The 21,005-nt window shown below is 44.0% G+C and overlaps 1 protein-coding gene across 5 annotated transcripts in view; it reads right to left on the bottom strand.

Moving 5' to 3' along the window:
- Positions 1-21,005, bottom strand: part of DYM (dymeclin) — a 542,345-nt gene that overhangs the window by 28,756 nt on the left and 492,584 nt on the right. For 4 of the 5 annotated variants that reach the window (XM_058277682.2, XM_058277681.2, XM_058277680.2 and 1 more), the window contains one exon: positions 18,487-20,854. The exons of the other annotated variant lie outside the window; for it this stretch is intronic. In XM_058277682.2, coding sequence (XP_058133665.1) covers positions 20,705-20,854 — 150 coding nt within the window. In that variant the 3' untranslated portion in view covers positions 18,487-20,704. Of the gene's footprint in view, positions 1-18,486; positions 20,855-21,005 lie in introns of those variants that run through there. 5 annotated transcript variants of the gene reach the window in all.

Genomic DNA, 21,005 nt, shown 5'->3' on the forward strand with positions numbered 1-21,005 from the left:
TTTGGGGGCTTAGGTGCCCCCCTTCCTTATCCCTTCACCAAACCAACACGTATCAGGGAACTCCCGCTAGGAGGTGGCCATCCAGGTACACCCAGGTAGGAGCCAGCCTTCCTGGCAGCCTGCCGGCGGCAGCCGCTCCCCCTGGCCCCCAGCCGCTGCTAGGCCCCGGGGCTCGGCACCTCCGTCCTGCCCAGGGCATCCCTGTTCACAGATGGAGGACCCGAGGCTCACACAGCACGTGCGGATGCCACTGGGCAGCTGGCCCAACGGCTCTGGGACCGCGAGGACCCCCGTCCGTCCCTTCCCCAGCAATAGTGGCAGCCAGGGGTGTGGGTCTGGGGTGTCGGCTTTCACCCTTTGGCCCTGTGCGCCCCAGCCCCCATGTCATGCGCACTTGGTCCCCAGGCATTTGGTGACTTTCCCCGCGCCAGATGTTCACTGGGGACCTCACGGATGGCGCTCGGCAGTGCCTGTGGCCCCGGGAGGAAGAACACAGCCCGGGGCTGCTCTCCACCGGGCCACAGGCCAGCCGAGCCAGGGCCCCGACGGGGACGGCCCCGCTGGGGCTGCGCCGCCTGGCAAGGACAGCGTCCTCACGGCGGAACGGGAATTGGCCAGGGACAGCAGGAGGGGGGGCCCAGGCAGCCAGCGCCGGCGGGCGCGCGGGGAGGCGGGCCTGGGGGACGGAAGCCACAGCCCCGGCCTGCCCCGGGGACCAGCAGCCCCGAGGGACCGCGGCCTGGGGCGGGGGCAGTGCTGAGGCCAGCAGCATGGAGGCGGGAGCCTGTGAGGCCGTGGGGTCCAGAGCAGGGCGCCCAGAATCCCCTCCCCGGCTGAAGGCACCCCTGCGTCACCCCCAAAGGGTTCTCAGTTCCCCAGGCCGGGCCGGGGGTGCCCTGAGTGGGCCCAGCCGTTGTGCCATGGCGAGGACAGATGGTTCCAGTTTGAGGGTTCCTGTGTCATAAATTGTTTGTTCCCCACCAGACCCTGTTTCCTATTAAGCAGGCTCGGGGAGATGGAGATTCCATCTTTGGTCTGCTTGTGTGGGGACCCCTAGTGAGGGCAGGGCTGGGAAGGGCGGGCAACGGCCGTGGGCGCCGCGGCTGCGTCCATCCTCCACGGCTTCCCGCCTTCCCGCCTTCCCGGCAGCCCGACGGGCCCTGGTCCCGGCAACTCTCCCTTGGCGCCTGAACAGCCGCATCCGACTGCAGGGGCCTGGGAGCCGAGACGCAGGAGCGCGCAGGATGGTGGTTCTCAGTGAAAACCTGGCTCTGGCCTTCCCCTCCAGCTCTGACTGTAGCTGACACTGCCTGCCTACCCCCCCTCCTGCTTCCTTCTTCCTGAAAGAGCCCCGGTTTATATTCTGTACTCTCCTCCACACAGCTGGGACACCCCTGCTCCAGCTTCTGACTGGTTTGCCATGGTGGATCCCTCTCCTTGCCAACGACCATTTAGGAATGGGTGTGGGAAGCAAGCTTGGGCAGGAGAGCACCTCCATCTTCAGGAGTGCTCGGGATGAGCTCATGCTTTGATGCGAAGCCTGGAGCTGTGGCAGTTCCCTTGGGACCATGAGGCAAGCCGCTCAGAGGGTATCAAAGCTACAGAGGGGCAGAACCTGGAAGATGGTGCATTAACCCTTTCTGGGACTTCCTGTCATGTGAAATAATGCTATTTATTATTTTTGATGCTTACCATATTCCAGAAACTGTGCTAAATGCCAGCATTTTTCAACAAGTATTTTCTTGAGGTCAGGCACTGTTATAAGTATGGGGATTGAGAAGTACAGAAATCAGACACAAGTCCCTGCCCTCGGAGAATTTGCATTTTTCATGCTTTGTTATATCATTCAAGACTCAACAGTATAAGGAGAAGTGACAGATGTCATAGTCTGGCTCATGCAGCATACTCTTGCCCCATGTGGTATGCTTTCCTGACACTAGAGGCTGGGAAGTTAAAGGGACTCTACATGAAACCTGTTTTCCTCAAGCAGAGTCACCCGAGTGAGACTTGGAAGGTGAGCACGAGCTTGGGTGGTAGTTGCATAGATATTAGGGAGAGGTGGTGGGACTTGGCTCCTCTTGGACAGTTGTGGGGAGCATCTTTTGGGCACTATTATATTGGTGAGATTCATCTATGTTGCTGCATGAAGCGGGTTATTCAATTTTCACTGATGTATAGTATTCCATTGTACAGATATATATTCTTTATTTATACATTCCACTGCTGATGGTCTTTTGGGTGTTTCCAATGTTGAGCTCTTATGATTAATTCTACTATGAACAGTCTTGAACCCATCTCTTAGTGCAGAAGTGTGTGCATTTCTGTTGGATATATTCCTAGCACTGGGATTCTTAGGGTATGAGTATCTTCAACTTTGGTAAACATTGAGAAGAGTTTTCCAAAGTGGTATCAACTTACATTCCTACCTGCAGTATACGAGAATTCCTGTTGCTCCACGTCCCTACCGACACTTGCTATTGTTAGCCTTTTACATTTAACCACTCTTGTGGTGTGCGGTAGTAGTTCATTGTGGTTTAAACGTGCATTTTTCTTGATTTGAACACTTTTTCATATGTTACTGGCCAACTGAGTATTTTTTAAGAAGTACCTGTATCTCTTGCCAATTTTTATTGTCTTTTTCTTTTGAGTAATTCTTATATATTCTACATTTCAACACTGTATGTTTCAATGTGTTACAAATATTCTCTCCCACTCTGTGCTTACTTTCTCACTCTTGTTTATGTCTTTTGTTGAACAGCAGTTCCTAATTTGATTGTAATCTAATTTATCAGACTTTTAAAAAAGGGTTAACGCTTTTTGTTGTCTTAAGAAATATCTTCTTACCTCAAGCATATGATAGTCTTCTTTATTTTCTTCTAAAAAATTATGGTTTTACTTTTTACATTTAGCTCTACAGTCCTCTGGATTTAATATTTGTATTCAGAGTGAAGTAGGGGTCAAAATTCACTTTCTCCCCCCATTGTGCCAGTACCACTTAAAAAATTATCCTTTCCCCATTGCTCTGCAGTGTCCCCTTTGCCGCCATCAATTGTCTCTATATATGTGGATCTTTTAATTCTATTCTACTGATATATTTGTCTATCCTTGTATCAATATTAAACTGTCTTAATTAGAGTAGCTTTATAAGTCTTGAACATCTGGTGGTATGTCTGAACTTTGTTCTTGTTCAAGATTGTCTAGGGAAACGGGTGTAGCTCAACCAATTGGGCTCCCGTCTACCGTATAGGAGGTCCAGGGTTTACAGTCCAGGGCTTCCTGCTGAGGGCAAGCTGACCCATATGGAGTGCTAGCCCATGTGGGAATGCCACCCTACGTGGGAGTGCTGCCCAGTGTGGGAAAGCCACCCGCTTAGGACTGTCGGCCAACGTGGAGAGCTAGTGCAGCAAGATGATGCAACAAGAGACACAGAGGACAGAAAATGAGAAGATGTACAGAACAGGGAGTTCCCAGAGCTGCCTAATGAGAATACAAGCAGACACAGAAGAACACATGGAAATGGATTTGGCCCAGTGTTTAGGGCGTCCATCTACACATGGGAGGTCCGTGGTTCAAACCCCGGGCCTCCTTGACATGTGTGGAGCTGGCCCACGTGCAGTGCTGATGCGCGCAAGGAGTGCCGTGCCATGCAGGGGTGTCCCAGTGTAGGGGAGTCCACATGCAAGGAGTGCGCCCCATAAGGAGAGTCGCTCAGCGCGAAAGAAAGTGCAGCCTGCCCAGGAATGACGCTGCACACACGGAGAGCTGACACAGCAAGATGATACAACAAAATGAAACACAGATTCCCGTGCCGCTGACAACAACAGAAGCGGACAAAGAAGAACAAGCAGCAGATAGACACAGAGAACAGACAACTGGTGCAGGGGGAAGGGGAAGGGGAGAGAAATAAAATAAATAAATAAATCTTGAAAAAAAAAAAGAACACATAAGCACATAAGGAATGGTTACAGAAAGCAGACAATGGGGGGCATGGGCGGGGGCGGGGGTGGGAGAAATTAAAAAAAAAAAAAGATTGACTGTGGGCCAAATATGGGAAGATGGCAGAGTAGGAAGCTCCAGGAATTAGTATCTCTACTAGAAGAAATAACAATAGGCAGGACCTGTCTGAATCAATCATTTCGAAAATCTGGAATCTGGAAGAACACTGTGCAGTTCCCAGGAAAGAGTGGGAGGAAAAGGCTGGTAAATTGCTGTAAGTCCCAGAGAATTGTACTTTCTGCCTGGTGGCTACCATCATCCATCCCACAACCTTGTTGCAGGCAGCAGTGGGGTTCTCAACCTTGGCTCCTGGTGCAGCTTACTGGTGCCAGGGTGGGATAGAAAGACCCAATTACCTAGAATATGGAGTTGTGCAGTCCTATCACTGATCACTGCTTTTGATTAGTACTTCAGATCCATGGGGGCCCATCTCTGAGGGTGGCCATTATTCTAACCAGCCCCAGGCAAAAGCAGCAAAAGAGACTTAAAGAAAGTATTGCTTCCTCAAAATAACAGAAAATAGTTGAAGTGTCACATTTAAGAGGCAAGTGCGGAATCAAGAAAACACAACTTGCACCCTTCCTGGTCCCTCGCTCCTCTCCTCCCCTCCTCAAGGCAGTTTAGAGCCAACTGGCTCTCAGTTGTGGGTACCGGGCCTTGTTCCAGCTAGGAAAGACAGACTTGGGAAATTCTTTTCTGGCATGTCCCCCACTCCACACCACCCCTCCAGAATGTGCTCTCCAGGGAAAAGTAGGTTGAGACAGCAAAAGCAGTGTAAGAAACAAATGAGTTGGGTGGCCTGGGGCAAAAACGTAGCCACTTTAAGTCCTGTGGTAGAACACCCATGAGAGGTTCCTGGAAGTAGAGTAGGCATTCAGATTCCTATAAATGGGGAAATGATGAAGGTCACTAGCAAGCACAAGTCCAGGAAAGACAGGGCCCAGAAAAGACAGAGAGGACACTGCACTTTGTATTCACCTTGGGCTGACCTTCTTGATCAGAGGGCTGAACTCTGAAGGAGAACACCAGCCAAGGCAAAGCCAATTTGCCAAGATGGTGCTTTTTTTAAAATTGATTTTTAAATTTGTGTTGATTAGTTTGGTTTTGTCAGCTCCTGCCCTTAAGAAAATCTGTCATATCACTAGCTGTATCTCAAGAAACAAATAGCTCTAGGACTAACCCTAGAGTTAATATTTTAAAAAATTATAATGTACAGTATGCAACCAAAGATTAAATGATAAGACAGAAAAGCAGGAAATGATGGTCCATCCAAAGGAACATGATAAAAATCCAGAAAATATCAGTGAAGAAGACCGGCCACTGGACATATTGGACAAAGACTTCAATATGCTCAAGGAGATGAAGGAGAATACAGAGAAATAACTAAATAATATCAGGAAAACAATGAATGAACAATCTGAGACTCTCAAGAAAGAGAGAGGGGAAGCAGATGTGGCTCAACTTACAAGAGTGTCTGCCTACCACGTAGGAGGTCCAGGGTTCAGTACCCAGGTCCTCCTGACCCACATGGTGAGCTGGCCCATGCACAGTGCTGACACATGCAGGAGTGCTGTGCCACACAAGGGTGCCCCTGCATAGGGGTGCCCCATGTGCGAGGAGTGCACCCCACAAGGAGAGCTGCCCCATGTGAAAAAAGTACAGCCCGCCCAGGAGTGGTGCCGCCCACATGGAGAGCTGATGCAGTAAGATGGCGCAACAAAAAAGAGATGTGGTTTTCTGGTGCCGCCTGATAATGCAAGCGGACACAGAAGAACACATAGGGAATAGACACAGAGAGCAGACAACAGGGGTGAAAGGGAGAGAAATAAAATAAATCTCTAAAAAGAAAAAAAGAGAGAGAAATTTAAAAAATGAACCAAACAGAACTACTGAAACTGAAGACCACAATAACTGAAATGAAACATGCCCAGGAGGGCTTCAACAGCAGAGTGGTGATGGCAGAATCCGTGAACTTGAAGGCAAGACTACTGATATCAGTCAGGCTGAGGGCCAGAAAGAAAAAAACAAAATCAGAAAAAGCAGAAATAGCCTAAGAGACCTGCAGGGAAACATCAAATGTACCAATATATGTATTATGGGAGTCTCAGATGGAGAATGAGAGAAAGGAGAAAAGAAAAAATGTTCAAAGAAATAGTGCAGAAAACTTCCAAAACTTGGCAAAAAATGTGAATATGCATATCTGAGAAGCCTATCAAACACTAGAAAGGATAAATTTGAGGAGAAATATGCCCAGAACTTCTCAGAAAGTTCTGAAAGCTGCAAGAGAAAAGCAACATGTTATGTACCAGGGAGTTCCAATTAGATTAAGTGCTGATTTCCCATCAGAAACCACAAAGGCAAGGAGGCAGTGGGTTAAAATACTTAAAAATGCTGAGAGAAAACAATTGCCAACCAAGAATTTTATATCTGATAAAATTTTCTTTCAAAAATGAGGGAGAGGGAAACAGACTTTGGCCCAGTGGTTAGGGCGTCCATCTACCACATGGGAGGTCCGCGGTTCGGGCCCCGGGCCTCCTTGACCCGCGTGGGGTTGGCCCATGCGCAGTGCTGATGCGCGCAGGGAGTGCCGTGCCACACAGGGGTGTCCCCCGCGTAGGGGAGCCCCACGCGCAAGGAGTGCACCCATAGGGAGAGCCGCCCAGCACGAAGGAGGGGGCAGCCTGCCGAGGAATGGCGCCGCCCACACAGAAGCCGACAACAGAAGTGGACAAAGAAACAAGACGCAGCAAAAAGACACAAAAAACAGACAACCGGGGGAGGGGAGGGGAATTAAATAAATAAAAATAAATCTTAAAAAAAAAAAAATTAGAATAATTCTGTAAAAAAAAAAATGAGGGAGAGATTAAGACATTCCTAGATAAACAAGAGCTGAGAGAGTTCATTACCACTAGACCTGCCCTACAAGCAATGCTAAAGGGAGTTCTTTGGACAGAAAGGAAAGGACACTAGGCAGTGGATCAAAGCAGCATAAAGAAAGAAAGATCTTTATCATATGGGTAATTGTACATGTCAGTTACTATTGTATTTTATATATATATATCTATATATACTCCCCTTCCTCCCCACCCCCAGTTGTCTGCTTTCTGTGTCCATTTGCTGTGTGTTTTTCTCTGTCTGCTTCCGTTGTTTTAAGCCGCACGGGAATCTGTGTTTCTTTTTGTTGCATCATCTTGCTGCGTCAACTCTCCATGTGTGCGGTGCCATTCCTGGGCAGGCTGAACTTTCTTTTGCGCTGGGTGGCTCTCCTTAGGGGGCGCACTCCTTGCGCGTGGGGCTCCCCTATGCAGGGGGCACCCCTGCGTAGCACGGCACTCCTTGCGCGCATCAGCACTGAGTGTGGGCCAGCTCCACACGGGTCAAGGAGGCCCAGGGTTTGAACCACAGACCTCCCATGTGGTAGGCAGACGCCCTATCCACTGGGCCAAGTCCACTTCCCTGTATTATATTTTTTAGTATGTAACTCTGCTTTTTCCTTCTTACAGGTGCTAAAATGCAAATTCATAAAAAGTAATGTTAATCTCTAGTAGTTTTGGATAAACAACATACAAAGATATAATTTGTATCAAATACCGAAAAAAGGTGGAGGGATAGAGGATAGAAATAGTGTATATGTATGCTATTGAAATTATATTGTTATCAAATAAGAAATGTTGTTATATATTTAGGATGTTAAATTTTATCTCCATGGCAACCAAAAGAAAATACATGAAAAAAATATCCAGAAAGAAATGAGAAGGGACTCAATATGATACAAACAAAAAAATCAAATAATTATGAAAGACTAAATAGCAAAACTGCAGAAGAAAGTCTTGCATTATTAGTAGTTATTTTAAATGTAAATGGACTAAATTCTTCAGAGCAAAAGGCAGAAATGGGCAGGATAAAAAAGCACAACCCAACAATATGCTGTGTAACAGTTTGGCATTATTTATGAAATCCAAAAATACAGATACTGGATTATGCTTGAAAATTGTCTGTTCCTCTGGGCATATTACATTGTATTGGATTCAGACGTTTCACCTTTACTTGATTAAATAATGATTAAAGCTTTGACTGGGCCATGTAAGTAGGACATCAAGTCCTACTTATGCCCTGGGTGGGCAGGGACTCACAGAGTAAACAAGATGGCAAAGGAGTTAGTAAGAGTTTTGATGCTGGAGGCCTGGGAAGTTAGCACACACAGAAGGAGATATGTGAGGAAAGAAAGAAGGCTCCATTAGACATGGCAGAGGACCTGGGAAAAGAGATGACCCATTCACCTAAGAGTTCACCATGGGCCTTTTGGAGAGAGCAGAGCAGCTAAGCCTGGAGAGAAACAAGCCCCGGGAGAGAGATGAGACTTGTTTCAGCCAACTGAGATTTGAAGAACCTAGGACCATGGAGAAGGAAGGCTGAACCCTTGTAGGTATTGCCTGCCATCTCGTTCCATCACATCGCAAAAGACTTTGGTGAGGGAAGTTACTTATACTTATACTTTATTTATTTATTTATTTATTTTTAAAGATTTATTTTATTTCTCTCCCCTTCCCCCCCACCCCCACCCCGGTTGTCTGTTCTCTGTGTCTATTTGCTGCTTCTTCTTTGTCCGCTTCTGTTGTTGTCAGCGGCACAGGAATCTGTGTTTCTTTTGGTTGTGTCAGCTCTCCGTGTGTGTGGCGCCATTCCTGGGCAGGCTGCTCTTTCTTTCACGCTGGGCGGCTCTCCTTACAGGGCGCATTCCTTGTGCATGGGGCTCCCCTATGTGGGGGACACCCCTGTTTGGCAGGGCACTCCTTGCGCACATCAGCGGCGCATGGGCCAGCTCCACACAGGTCAAGGAGGCCCGGGGTTTGAACCGCGGACCTCCCATGTGGTAGACGGATGCCCTAACCACTGGGCCAAGTACGCCACTCCTTACTTATACTTTATGGCTTTGTGACTGCAAGCTTCTACCCAAATAAATACCCTTTATAAAAGCCAAGAGATTTCTAGTATTTTGCATCAGCATCCCTTTAACTGACTAATACATGCTGTTTACAAGCAACTCACTTTATATTCAAAGGCATAAGCAGGTTGAAAGTGAAAGGATGTAAAAAATACATATGCCATGAAAGTAGTAACCCGAAGAGATCAGGAGTAGTTAAACTAGTATCAGATAAAGTAAACTTTGAAGACTTCAACCAACAGCAGCAGAATATACACGCTTCTCTAGTGAATATGGATCATTCTCTAGAACAGACCATATATGTTTTAGTTTACTTTAGTTGCTCAAGCCAATACATGTAATGAGTTGGTTTAAACAATGGGAATTTATTAAGTCACAATTTTCAGGCTAAGAGAAAGTCCAAATCAAGGCGTCATCAAGGTGATGCTTTCTTCCCAGAGGCTGGCTGCCGGTGACCCTTGGTCCTTGATTCCTCTGTCACATGGCAATGTACATGGCAGCCTCTTCTGACCTCTCCCTTCTCTTCCAGCTTCTGTTGAATTTCAGGTTCTCATTTCCCGTAGCTTTCTAACCCATTTGCCTGAATTTTATTCTGCTTTTATTCTACTAAAGGACTTCAGTAGGAGGATTAAGACATCCTACTGGGTTGGACCATACCTTAATAAGAATAACTTCATCAAAGTTCCTACTTACACCTGGGTCACACCCAGGAATGGATTAAGTTTATATTTTTCTGGGGTACGCACAGCTCCAAACCACCACAATATGTTAGGTCACAAAACAAGTCTCAGTAAGTAAAAAATATTGAAATCATCCAATGGATCTTCTCTGACCATAATGGAATGAAGCTAGAAATCAACAACAGAGGAGAAAGGAAACTTCACAAACATGTGGAACTTACACATATACTCTTAAACTACCAACGGGCCAAAGAAGAAATCACAAGGGAAATTAGGGAATATATTGAGGCTAATGAAAATGAAAATATAATATAAGGAAAAAAGCTTTCGGGATGCAGAAAAGGCAGCACTGAGAGGTAAATTTAGAGCTCTACATGTGTTCCTAAAAAAGAAAACAAGATCTCAAATAATAGTAGACCTAAATTCAAAACTGAAGGATCTAGAAAAAGAAGAGCAAAACAAACTTAAAGTAAGCAGAAGGAAGGAAACAATAAAGATTAGTGCAGAGATAAATGAAATAGAGAATAAAAAAACAAAGAGAGAATCGACCAAACCAAAAGTTGGATCTTTGGAAAGATCAATAAGATTAACAAACCTTTGGCTAGAGTGAAAAACAAAAAAAGAGAGACACATAACAAAAAAATCAGAAATGAAAAGGGGGACATTACTATAGACCCTACAAAAAATTAAAAGGACTATAAGAGGAGACTGAACAACTGTAAGTGAACAAATTATATAACCTAGATGAAAAGGACAAATTTCTAGAAATACAAACTACCTGCACTGACTCAAGAAGAAATATAAGGCCTCAACAGACCAATGGCAAATAAAGAGACTGAATCTGTAATCAAAGACTTCCCAACAAAAAAAAATTCAGGACCAGATGGCTTCACAGGTGAAGTCTACTAAACACTGTAGGAGGAATTAACACAAATCCTGCTCAAACTCTTCCCAAAATATAAAGAGGAGGGCACACTCCCTAACTTATTCTATGAGGCTAACAAACATCACCCTCATACCAAAGCCCAGATAAAGATACCACAAGAAAAGAAAATTACAGACCACTATTTCTCATGAACATAGATGCAAAAATCCTCAACACAATACTAGCACATGGAATCCAACAACACATTAAAGGACTTACACACCATGATCAAGTTGGAGTTATCCTGGGTATGCAAGTGTGGTCCAACATAAAATAATCAATTAATGTAATACACCACATTACCAGAACACAGGAAAAAACCCACATGATCATCTCACTGATGTAGAAAATGCATTTGACAAAATCCAGCCCCTATTCTTGATAAAAAAGCCCTTAGAAAACTAGGAATAGAAGGAGGTTTCTGCAACATGATAAAGGGCATATATGAAAAACCCACTGCTAACATCATACTCAGTGGTGAAGGACTGAAAGCTTGCCCTCTCAGGTCAGGAACAAGGCAAGGGTGCCCACAGTCACCACCGTTATTCAGCATTGTACTGAAGTTCTAACGAGAGCAATTAGGCAAGAAAAAGCAATAAAAGCCATCCAAATGGAAAGGAAGAAGTAAAACATGCCATATTTCAGATGATGTGACCCTATATATAGATAATCCTGAAAAATCCACAACGAAACTAGTAGAGCTAATAAATGAATCAGCAAAGTGGCAGGGTACACCCCAAAATCAGTAATGTGTCTGTACACTAATAATGAGCAATCTGAAGGAGAAATCAAGAAAAAAATTCCATTAAAAAAAGCAACAACAATAACAAAAAAACCAAATCCCTAGGAATAAATTTAACCAAGGATGTACAGGCCTTATAAACAAAACTACAGGACATTGCTAAAAGAAATCAATGAAGACCTAGATAAGTGGAAGTACAGTCCATGTTCGTTATCGGAAGCTTAAATATTGTTAGGATGTCAATACTACCCAGAGCATTTGCAGATTCAGTGGAATCCCAACCAAAATTCCAGCAGCCTTCTTTGCAGAAATGGAAAAGCCAATCATCACGTTTATATGGGGAATGCAGATGTGGCTCAACTGATAGAGCATCTGCCTACCATATAAGAGGTCCAGAATTCGAACCCAGGGCCTCCTGGCCCATATGATGAGCTGGCCCGTGCGCAGTGCCGCACGCAAGGAGTGCCATGCCATACAGGGGTGTCCCTGTGTAGAGGAGCCCCATGCGCAAGGAGTGTGCCCTGCAAGGGGAGCTGCCCATGCGAAAAATGTGCAGCCTGCCCAGGAGTGGCGCTGCACACATGGAGAGCTAACGAAGCAAGATGACACAACAAAAAGAGACACAGATTCCCTGTGCTGCTGCTAAGAATGTAAGCGGACACAGAAGAACATACAGCAAATAGACACAAGAGAGCAGACAATGAGGGGAGGGGGAGGGAAGGGCAAGGGGAGAGAAATAAATCTTTAAAAAAAATTATACGGAGGGGTAAGGGGCTCCGAATAACCAAGGCCATTTTGAAAAAGAAGAATGAAGTTAGAGACCTCACATTTTACCATCTTAAAATTTATTACAAAGTCACAGTAATCAAAACAGTATGGTACTGGGACAAGGACAGGCATATAGACCAAACGGAATTGAAATGATAGTTTAGAGTTCACATATATGGCAAACTGATTTTTGACAAGGGTGCCGACTCCACTCAATTGGGAAAGAATAGTCTCTTTTACTAATGTGCTGGGAAAACTGGATGTCCACAAGCAAAAGAATGAAGGTAGACCCCTTTATCACACCATATACAAAATTAACTCAAACTGGATCAAAGTCTTAAATATAAGAGCCAGAACTATAAATATCCTAGAAGAAAGCATAGGGATGCATCTCTAGGACATTTTGATAGGCAATGGTTTCTTAGACTTTACACCCAAAGCTCAAGCAACAAAATAAAAAATACATGGGAATTAATCAAAATTGAAAACTTTTGTGCTTCAAAACACCTTGTCATCAAAGTAAAATGACAGCCTATAAAGGGAGAAAATATTTGGAAACTACATGTTTGATACGGGTTTACAATTCAGAATATATAAAGAATTCCTACAACTCAACAACAAAAAGACAAAACAACCCAATTTAAAAATGGGCAAAAGACTTGCATAGGAAAAGCGGATGTGGCTCAAGTGATTAGACTCCTGTCTACCCCATGGGAGGTCCAGGGTTTGATTTCTGATGCCTCCTGGTGAAGGTGAGCTGGCCAGCATGGCAAGCTGACCGGAGTGGAGTGCTGGGCCACACAGGAGTGCTGGCCTATGTGGCAGGCTGGTCCGAATAGAGAGCTGGTGCAGCAAGATGATGCAACAGAAAGAGACACAGAGAAGAGACAATAAGAGACGCAGCAGACCAGGGAGCTGAGGTGGTGCAAGAGATTGAGCACCTCTCTCCCACTCCAGAAGGTCCTGGGATGAGTTCCCGGTGCTGCCTAAAAAGAAAACAAGACACAGAAGAAAGCACAGGGGGGTGGACTTGGCCCAGTGGTTAGGGCGTCCGTCTACCACATGGGAGGTCCACAGTTCAAACCCCGGGCCTCCTTGACCCGTGTGGAGCTGGCCCATGCGCAGTGCTGATGTGCACAAGGAGTGCCATGACAAACAGAGGTGTCCCCCGCATAAGGGAGCCCCACACGCAAGTAGTGCGCCCCGTAAGGAGAGCCACCCAGCGTGAAAAGAAAGTGCAGCCTGCCCAGGAATGGTGCCACACACACGGAGAGATGACACAAGAAGATGACGCAACAAAAAAGAACACAGATTCCCATGCCACTGATAACAGAAGTGGACAAAGAAGACGCAGCAAATAGACAGAGGGGGGAAGGGGAGATAAATAAATAAATAAATAAATCTTTTTTTAAAAAAAGAAGAAAGCACAGCAAATGGTCACAGTGAGCAGATGATGGGGGGTGGGGGGTAATAAATAAATCTTAAAAAAAAAAGATTAGAATAGACATTTCTTCAAAGAAGATATACAAATGGTCAAAAAGTACACGAAAAGATGCTCAACATCATTAGCCATTATGGAAATGCAAACAAAACCATGAAATACCATTTCACCCCCACTATAATGGCTACTATTAAAAATATATATATTAAAAAAACAAAGAAAATTACAAGTGTTGGAGAGGATGTGGGGAAATCGAACACTCATTTATTGCTGGCAGGAAAGTAAAATCGTGCAGCTGCTGTGGAAGACAGTTTGGTGGTTCCTCAGAAAACTAAGTATAGAACTGATATATGACCCTGCAATACCACTTCTAGGGATATACCAAAAAAAATGAAAGCAGGGACTTGAACAGGTACTTGCATAACAATGTTCATAGTGGCATTATTCATAGCTGACAAAAGATCAAAGCAACTCAAGTGTCCAATAACCAATGAATGGATAAATTTCGCTATATGTACACAAAGGAATATTATTCAGCAGTGAATAGGAATGAAGTTCTGATACATGAAGACTCTGAAGACATCATGTTGAGTGAAATAAGCCAGACACATAAGGACAAATATTGTATGATCTCACTGATATGAAATAATTAGAATAAGCAAATTCATAGAGTCACAAACTAGACTCTATGTTGCCAGCGGCTGGGGTTGGGTAGGGAAATTCTGCACATGTGTTTTATAAGTTTACAACTTCTGTCATAAAAAATATATTTAAAAAATAATAATAGGGTGGGTTGGGGGAAAAACACACCAAATGTAAGATAAGGACTATGATTAGTAGTAAGATTCAGACAGTGTTCTTTCATAGTTTGTAACAAACATCTCATGACAATGCAAGGTGTTGGTGGAGGGTTGATGTATGGGACCCCTGTATGATGTTATGCATATTTGCTTTGTAAGTTCACAACTTTTACTATACACTTAATTGTTTATGTATGTTCATATATAAATGATATAAGATAATAACAATCCGATTAGTTAGGGGAAAACTACTTATGTTTAGTAGTAATATTTTGACAATGCTCTTTAAACATTAGTTTAAATAGCTTAAAAACAATGCAAGTTATTGGTGGTAGGGTGAGATGTTATATATGTTTGCTTTGTAAGTTCACAACTATTATACACTTATTGTTTATGAAAAAAATGCTTAATTAGTACAGAGCTTCCGTCTGGGGTGATGGAAAGGTTTGGTAATGGAGGGTGGCGATGGTAGCACAACATTGGGAATGTAATAAACATCACTGAATTACATATTTGAATGTGGTTAAAAAGAAATTTTAGGTTGTATATATGTCACTAAAATAAAAATTAAAAAAAAAGAAAACAGAGCTGTATAAAACAAACAGTGAACCTTAGGTGAACCATGGACTGTAGTTAATAGTACAATTATAATAATGTTCTTTCATCAACTACAACAAACGTACCCCCTGCAAGATGTTAATAATAGGGTAATATTTTTTCTGCATGAGTTTTCTGCAAACCTACAGCTTCTCTAATAATAAAACTGTGCCATTCTTGAATTTTGTATTTCCATATAACTTTTAGAATCAATTTGCCAAGTCTCCTTACAGGGCCACCCACCCCTCCCAGTATCCCCCCCACCCCATTCCCCCAAAACAACAACATCCATCCACTGGGATTTGGATTGTGATTGCTTTGAATCTACAGATCAATTCTTCAGGAACCAACTGTTTACAGTATTGTTTTCTTCCAATCCATGAACCTAACAACCCTCTGCTTATTTCGGTATTCTATGATTTCACTCTCATTTTTTGTTAGCTTCCTCCCTAGGTATTGTGATTTGTTCCCCCTCCCCTCCCCCAAGCTATTGTAAATTGTATACTTTCAAAATTTTGTTTTCTAATTTTGTTGTTGCTGGGATATAGAAATAGAAATGATTTTTATATATGACCATGTTTTAAGAAACCTTATTAATTCCACTAGCTTACTGGTAGATTCTTTTAGATTTTTTCCATAATCATGCTACCTGCAAAATAACAAGATTGTTTTCTTCCTACCCAATCCAATCCTTTAAAAAAGAAAACAAAAAATACCTATTGCACTAGGTTAAGACCTAACCTAAAGTATGATTTTCCCCCAACATACATATAGCAAGATTAAAATAATTTTACAGTGAACACTTGTATACCCACTGTCTAGATTCTACCAGGTTTGCTATACTTGCCTTATCACAGTCTATCCAACCTCAACTGGATCCTTCTTTTTTTGTGTGATGCATTTTAAAAGTAATCGCAAACATCAGTATACTTCTTCCTACATACTTTGGCATGCATGGCATGACTAGTACCATTTTGAAGAGAAGTAATGATAATGGACATCCTTTTCTTGCTCCCAATCTCAGAAGGAAAACTTTCGAAATTTTAAGTGTGATGTTTGCTGTACGTTTTTTGTAAATAATCTTTATCAGATTAAGATAGTTCTTTCTAGTTTGCTAAGCATTTAGATCGCTGAATGTTGAATTTTATGCATTTTTTCTGCATGTCATTTACTTTTCCTTCTCTATTATGTTAATGTTAACTACTCTGATCGATTTTTGAATGATAACTCCAATTGGATGAAGATTAATACTTTTACACTTTTTTTATTTGTTCTGGGCTTCCATTTGCTAATGCTTTATTTAGAACTTTGCCTCTATATTCATGAGAAGAGTTGGCCTGTAATTTAAATTTCTTATACTGTTAAAGAATCAACTTTGACTTTCTTGATTCCCTTTAATATATATTTCTATTCTATATCATTAATTTCTGCTTTTGTTTTTAATTTTTTGGGTTTCACTTGCTGTTTTGTTTTTTAGCATTTTGAGGTGGTTGCTTAATTTTCAGCTTTTTTCTATTCTACCATATACCTTAAAAGGTATAAATTTCTGGGAAGCGGACTTGGCCCAGTGGTTAGGGCATCCGTCTACCACATGGGAGGTCCGCGGTTCATACCCCAGGCCTCCTTAACCCCTGTGGAGCTGGCCCATGCGCAGTGCTGATGCGCACAAGAAGTGCCGTGCTACGCAGGGGTGTCCCCCGCGTAGGGGAGCCCCCTGCACAAGGAGTGCGCCCTGTAAGGAGAGCAGCCCAGCGCGAAAGAAAGTTCAGCCTACCCAGGAATGGCGCTGCACACACGGAGAGCTAACACAACAAGATGACGCAACAAAAAAGAAACACAGATTCCTGTGCCGCTGACAACAACAGAAGTGGACAAAGAAGACGACACAGCAAATAGACACAGAGAACAGACAACTGGGGTGGGGGGGAGGGAAGAGAAATAAATAAATAAATAAATCTTTAAAAAAAAGGTATAAATTTCTAAGCATAGTTTTAGCCGCATCCCATGTTTTCTCCATAAGTGTTGATACATAGTATTTTAATTATCACTTCGTTCAAAATATTTCAAATTTCCTTTGTGACTTCTTTGACAGGTAGACTATTTGGATATCTATTTCTTAATTTCCAAACATATGTGGATTATCAAATTATCTTTTTGTAACTGATTTCCAGCTTAAGTGACTGTGGTCAGAGAACATAATTAGTCTATGGATAGTAATGGAAGACTAGGTAATCCAAACCAACCATCTAGCTAAAGATAACTTGTAAATCTGGCCAAAATATCATAAAATTTGCTTGAAGGCAACACAGAGCCAACAAGATAGTGAAGTATCAGCAGGCCAGTTGGAGAGGCTGCTTTTCCTCTGGGTGGCCTCTGCTAAGTCCAGAGGCTGTGTCTGAGCAGTTGGCACTGTTGATAGCTATGAGAAGTCAGGGGATTAGGGGCTGGAAAATACAGTCTGACCAAGAAGGATGGGCTTGCTGGTGAATCTCCCTTGCTTTGGGTTGGGATAGGTTCCATGGATAAGATGGAACTTTATTTCAATCAGAGTTCTTAAAAAAATAAAAATGCATTATTTGCTGTCATCATGTGCTGTCATCCATCCTCTGTTTTTCATATTCATAGGAAGCTTGGCTATCTACCAGAGACTAGCCTTCCTGACCTTCTTGACTCCTGGAGGCCACGCCGAACACAGAATAGGCCAAGTCCCTAAATCAAGTGGCAGCTACTGAAATTGCAGACGTAGTGCCTACGAGAGAATTAAGAGACTCAAAGGTTTGACCTTGCAAATTCAACCTATAAAACAGCAAGTACCAGCACCACAACTCTGCTTTATGGCTCTGGAAAGAGGCACAGAGAATGACTCAGTTATGCAAGGAGCTGTAATACCTAATGCAAAACTCTGGCTCCCCATCATCTAAAGGGCAGTGCATTTTAAAAAAAGAATGGTGTATTAAGATCATAAAGAAAACGAGGGCCTACAATGATCCCCTCACTAAACATTTCTCGGGGGCATAACTTAAACTCCCCAGGAAGCTGAGGAGTGTTCTGATGCTGGTCCTTAGCTCTCCTCTCTCCTTCGTCCCCTTCAACGCTTCCATGATCTGGACAGCGCTATTTGTGCAGCGTCCTTTCTATGCTTTGCCTTTGGGGACCTTCTCTTGTCTCCTTTCTCTGTCTTTGTCCTTGGGATGCTCATCCCCATTTTGTCTGCTCTGTTGACTGGGGGCAGTGCTGCGATGCCAAGGCTGCCAGGCCGTTGTTCTTCAGCCTAGTGCACCAGCCTCCACCGGCAACGGTGGGAACCGAGTTGTAATTTTGAAGCTTTTTTTCAAAGTGCCTTGAACTCTTAATATAGAAGGCGTTATTGAAAGGGGCACATTCTTATAAAAAGAAATACTGTGGCAGAACCCTTTGTTGGTAACATGACACACTGCAAGACAGCTTCATGGATTGAATGAAAATCAAATGTTAATTTCCAACCAAACGCGTGATGCTCCTGATCTGCATCATTTTATGCATTTTTACTTTGTGTAAAACAAAATATTTCTAAGCAAATTCATATTCAAAATCAATGCAAGCACCATCCTAGTTTATCATTTAACTTTTTTTTTTTATTGCCATGTAGTAAATCTTTCACAAAAGCGAGGAAGAAACAGCTGGTGGCTTTGCAGAGCCAAGAGGCAGTGACGTGTTGGTGACGCCTGCATCCTGAGGAGGGATTGGGGGGTGGGGCGGGAGCTGCTTGCAGGCCTCACCTGCACGCGCTGCCCCAGTGGAGTGTTCGGGCCAGTGAGCATGTCTACCGTGTGGTTAATTAAAAGAGGAGAGCGGATGTAGCTCACGGGGTTGAGTGCCTGCTTCCCACGTACGAGGCCCAGGGTTCAATCCCTGGTACCTCCTTAAAAAAAAAGAGGGCAGGGGATGGAGGAGACTGCTTGAGATGCAGGCTCTGGTGGTGTCTCAGTGAGGCAGGTGCCTGGGGAAGACACTGCGCCGTACTCTCAGTGAGGGCATCCCTGGGAGTATGCCCTCTATCAAGCTGACTCAGCTCACGGACCTTGGGAGAGCATCTTACCTCCTTCCCAAGAATGATGGGACCTGCAGCTCAGGGGCTGGGTTCAGAGCACAAGTCAGTCCTGCCAGGGAGGCTCAGTTCTTTCAGATGACTTTTTTCTTTTCTTTTTTTTTGGTTTAAAGGAAAAGGAAGCAATCAAAATGCACTGGAAATGAATTAGTAAAACATTTCCCCACATAGGAAATAAATATAATTGTACCTGAAATGACAATAAAACAATTTCCCTTTTCTGACTGATGGGGTTGCTCCTTCTGTCTTCAAATGGCCTCTTCCCAAATGCTAGACTCACTAAAAGTCACTCCATGCCTAACCTGCTTGTCGGAGGAGCCTGGTTTCTTAAGTGAAACACAAACAACTAAGAGCCAGTCAACCAGAGGAGCTGCGGGCTTGTCACCTGTCCCGATGAGGATGATGAAATGGCTCTGCCCGCCTCAAAAGCATGTGGAAACGGCATGCTCACCCCAGGCTTTTACAGTGTGGAGGCCACAGAGGTGGGCTGAGCTGTTGGCATCATGCTCTTCCTCTGCGGTGCGTGCGGTGGCTGAAGATGGCTCCTCCCAGGGGCCGCAGGAGACGGGGCGGGACCCAAGGATGCGGGTGTTCAAGCCGAGGGTCACGGGGATGGGGAGCAGCTGGCTCCTGATATAGATGAAGTGAGAGCAGTTTGAAACTGGGTGCTCGGTCTTATCTGGGACGACGGGCTTTCTTTGCAGAAAATTAAACGCTTCCTGAGTCTCTGAGAATGGAACCAGGCTCCTCCTCTAGACTGCGCAGGGGCCAGCCTGGCTGCAGTGGCTGGAAAGGCGGCTCTGCCCGGCGCTCGGCTCGGGGCAGTTCCAGCAGCTGTTCCCTTCAGAGAAGCTCTCTCCTTCAGCACAGGGACCAAACACAGACCACAGAGGCCAAAAGCATTTAAAAAATCAGAACTGAAGAGAAAAACATGTTTTTCGTCTTGTGTGGAATACTGTATTCATCAAATTGGTCTTTTTCTCCTATTAGTCTGGTTGAAGAAAAAAAGATTGCTCTCAAAACTAAGCTTTCCTTTCCCCAGTGATTAACTTAATTTGTGCTAGACTCCAATTTAACTCCAGTGACAGCTCAGAGGCCAAATCCACAGAAAAGCCAATGTGGCTTCATAGGAAGGAGTCATTTTCTTTTTTTGAGGGGAAGATGCCGAAGATCTAAAGGCTAATACCAAACTGTCTGAGCATGATGTTATTACCTGCTCTGAAAGGCAGCTCCACTGACCCACTCCCCACGTTTGTGCACATGCATGCATACACACACACATACACACACTTATGGTTTCATTTCCTAATAAATTCTTTCTCATCATCTCTGCAGACTGATAGTCCTTAATTTAAAAGGAATACACACACATACATACACACAAAAGTGGGTACTGGTGAAGTGTTATATGCCTAAGGCATCAGGTTCCTGGGAACGTTCTGGGTTTTTGGTTTAGAAATAAAATTGCATGTTGTGTAGCAAGTTTTTATGTTTATTATTGTTGTGCAACTCCCTCCTCCCATTCTATAATCTAAGCTGAGTGATCTATTGCCAACTGGCACCAATTCTCCAAATCAAAGTGTGCAAGGGAAACATGTGTAATCCTCTTTAATAGAAGATACACCAGGCAATCTGTCTGTCTACTTCTGTTCTCCCAGAAATAAAGTAACTCTAAGGGCTGCTCGGCTGGAGGGGGTGAGGCAGGGGAGAAGGTGTTCTTCCCTTAGTCGGAATCCATCGTGAACAGCTGGATGTCCTGTGGGTTCCAGTACAGGCCTATTGCTGAGTTGTAGACAAGAGACCAGACATAGGGGATAAAAAACTCCTCGGGCTGCTCCTCTTCCACGTATTTGAATTTCAGTTCTGGAAATTTCTGCAAAGCAAACAAGATGATTTTGTAATTTCACAGTGGCATGCAAAAGCACAAGCAGTAACAATTTTTCAGCCGTGTCTGTGCAGGGAGCACCTGCCCTAGTTGATCCCAGGGCCTGGGTGCTCTGGGGCCTTGGCAGATTTTAGTGTTC

This window comes from Dasypus novemcinctus, chromosome 16, assembly GCF_030445035.2.
Source record: "Dasypus novemcinctus isolate mDasNov1 chromosome 16, mDasNov1.1.hap2, whole genome shotgun sequence".
Classification (NCBI taxonomy): domain Eukaryota; kingdom Metazoa; phylum Chordata; class Mammalia; order Cingulata; family Dasypodidae; genus Dasypus; species Dasypus novemcinctus.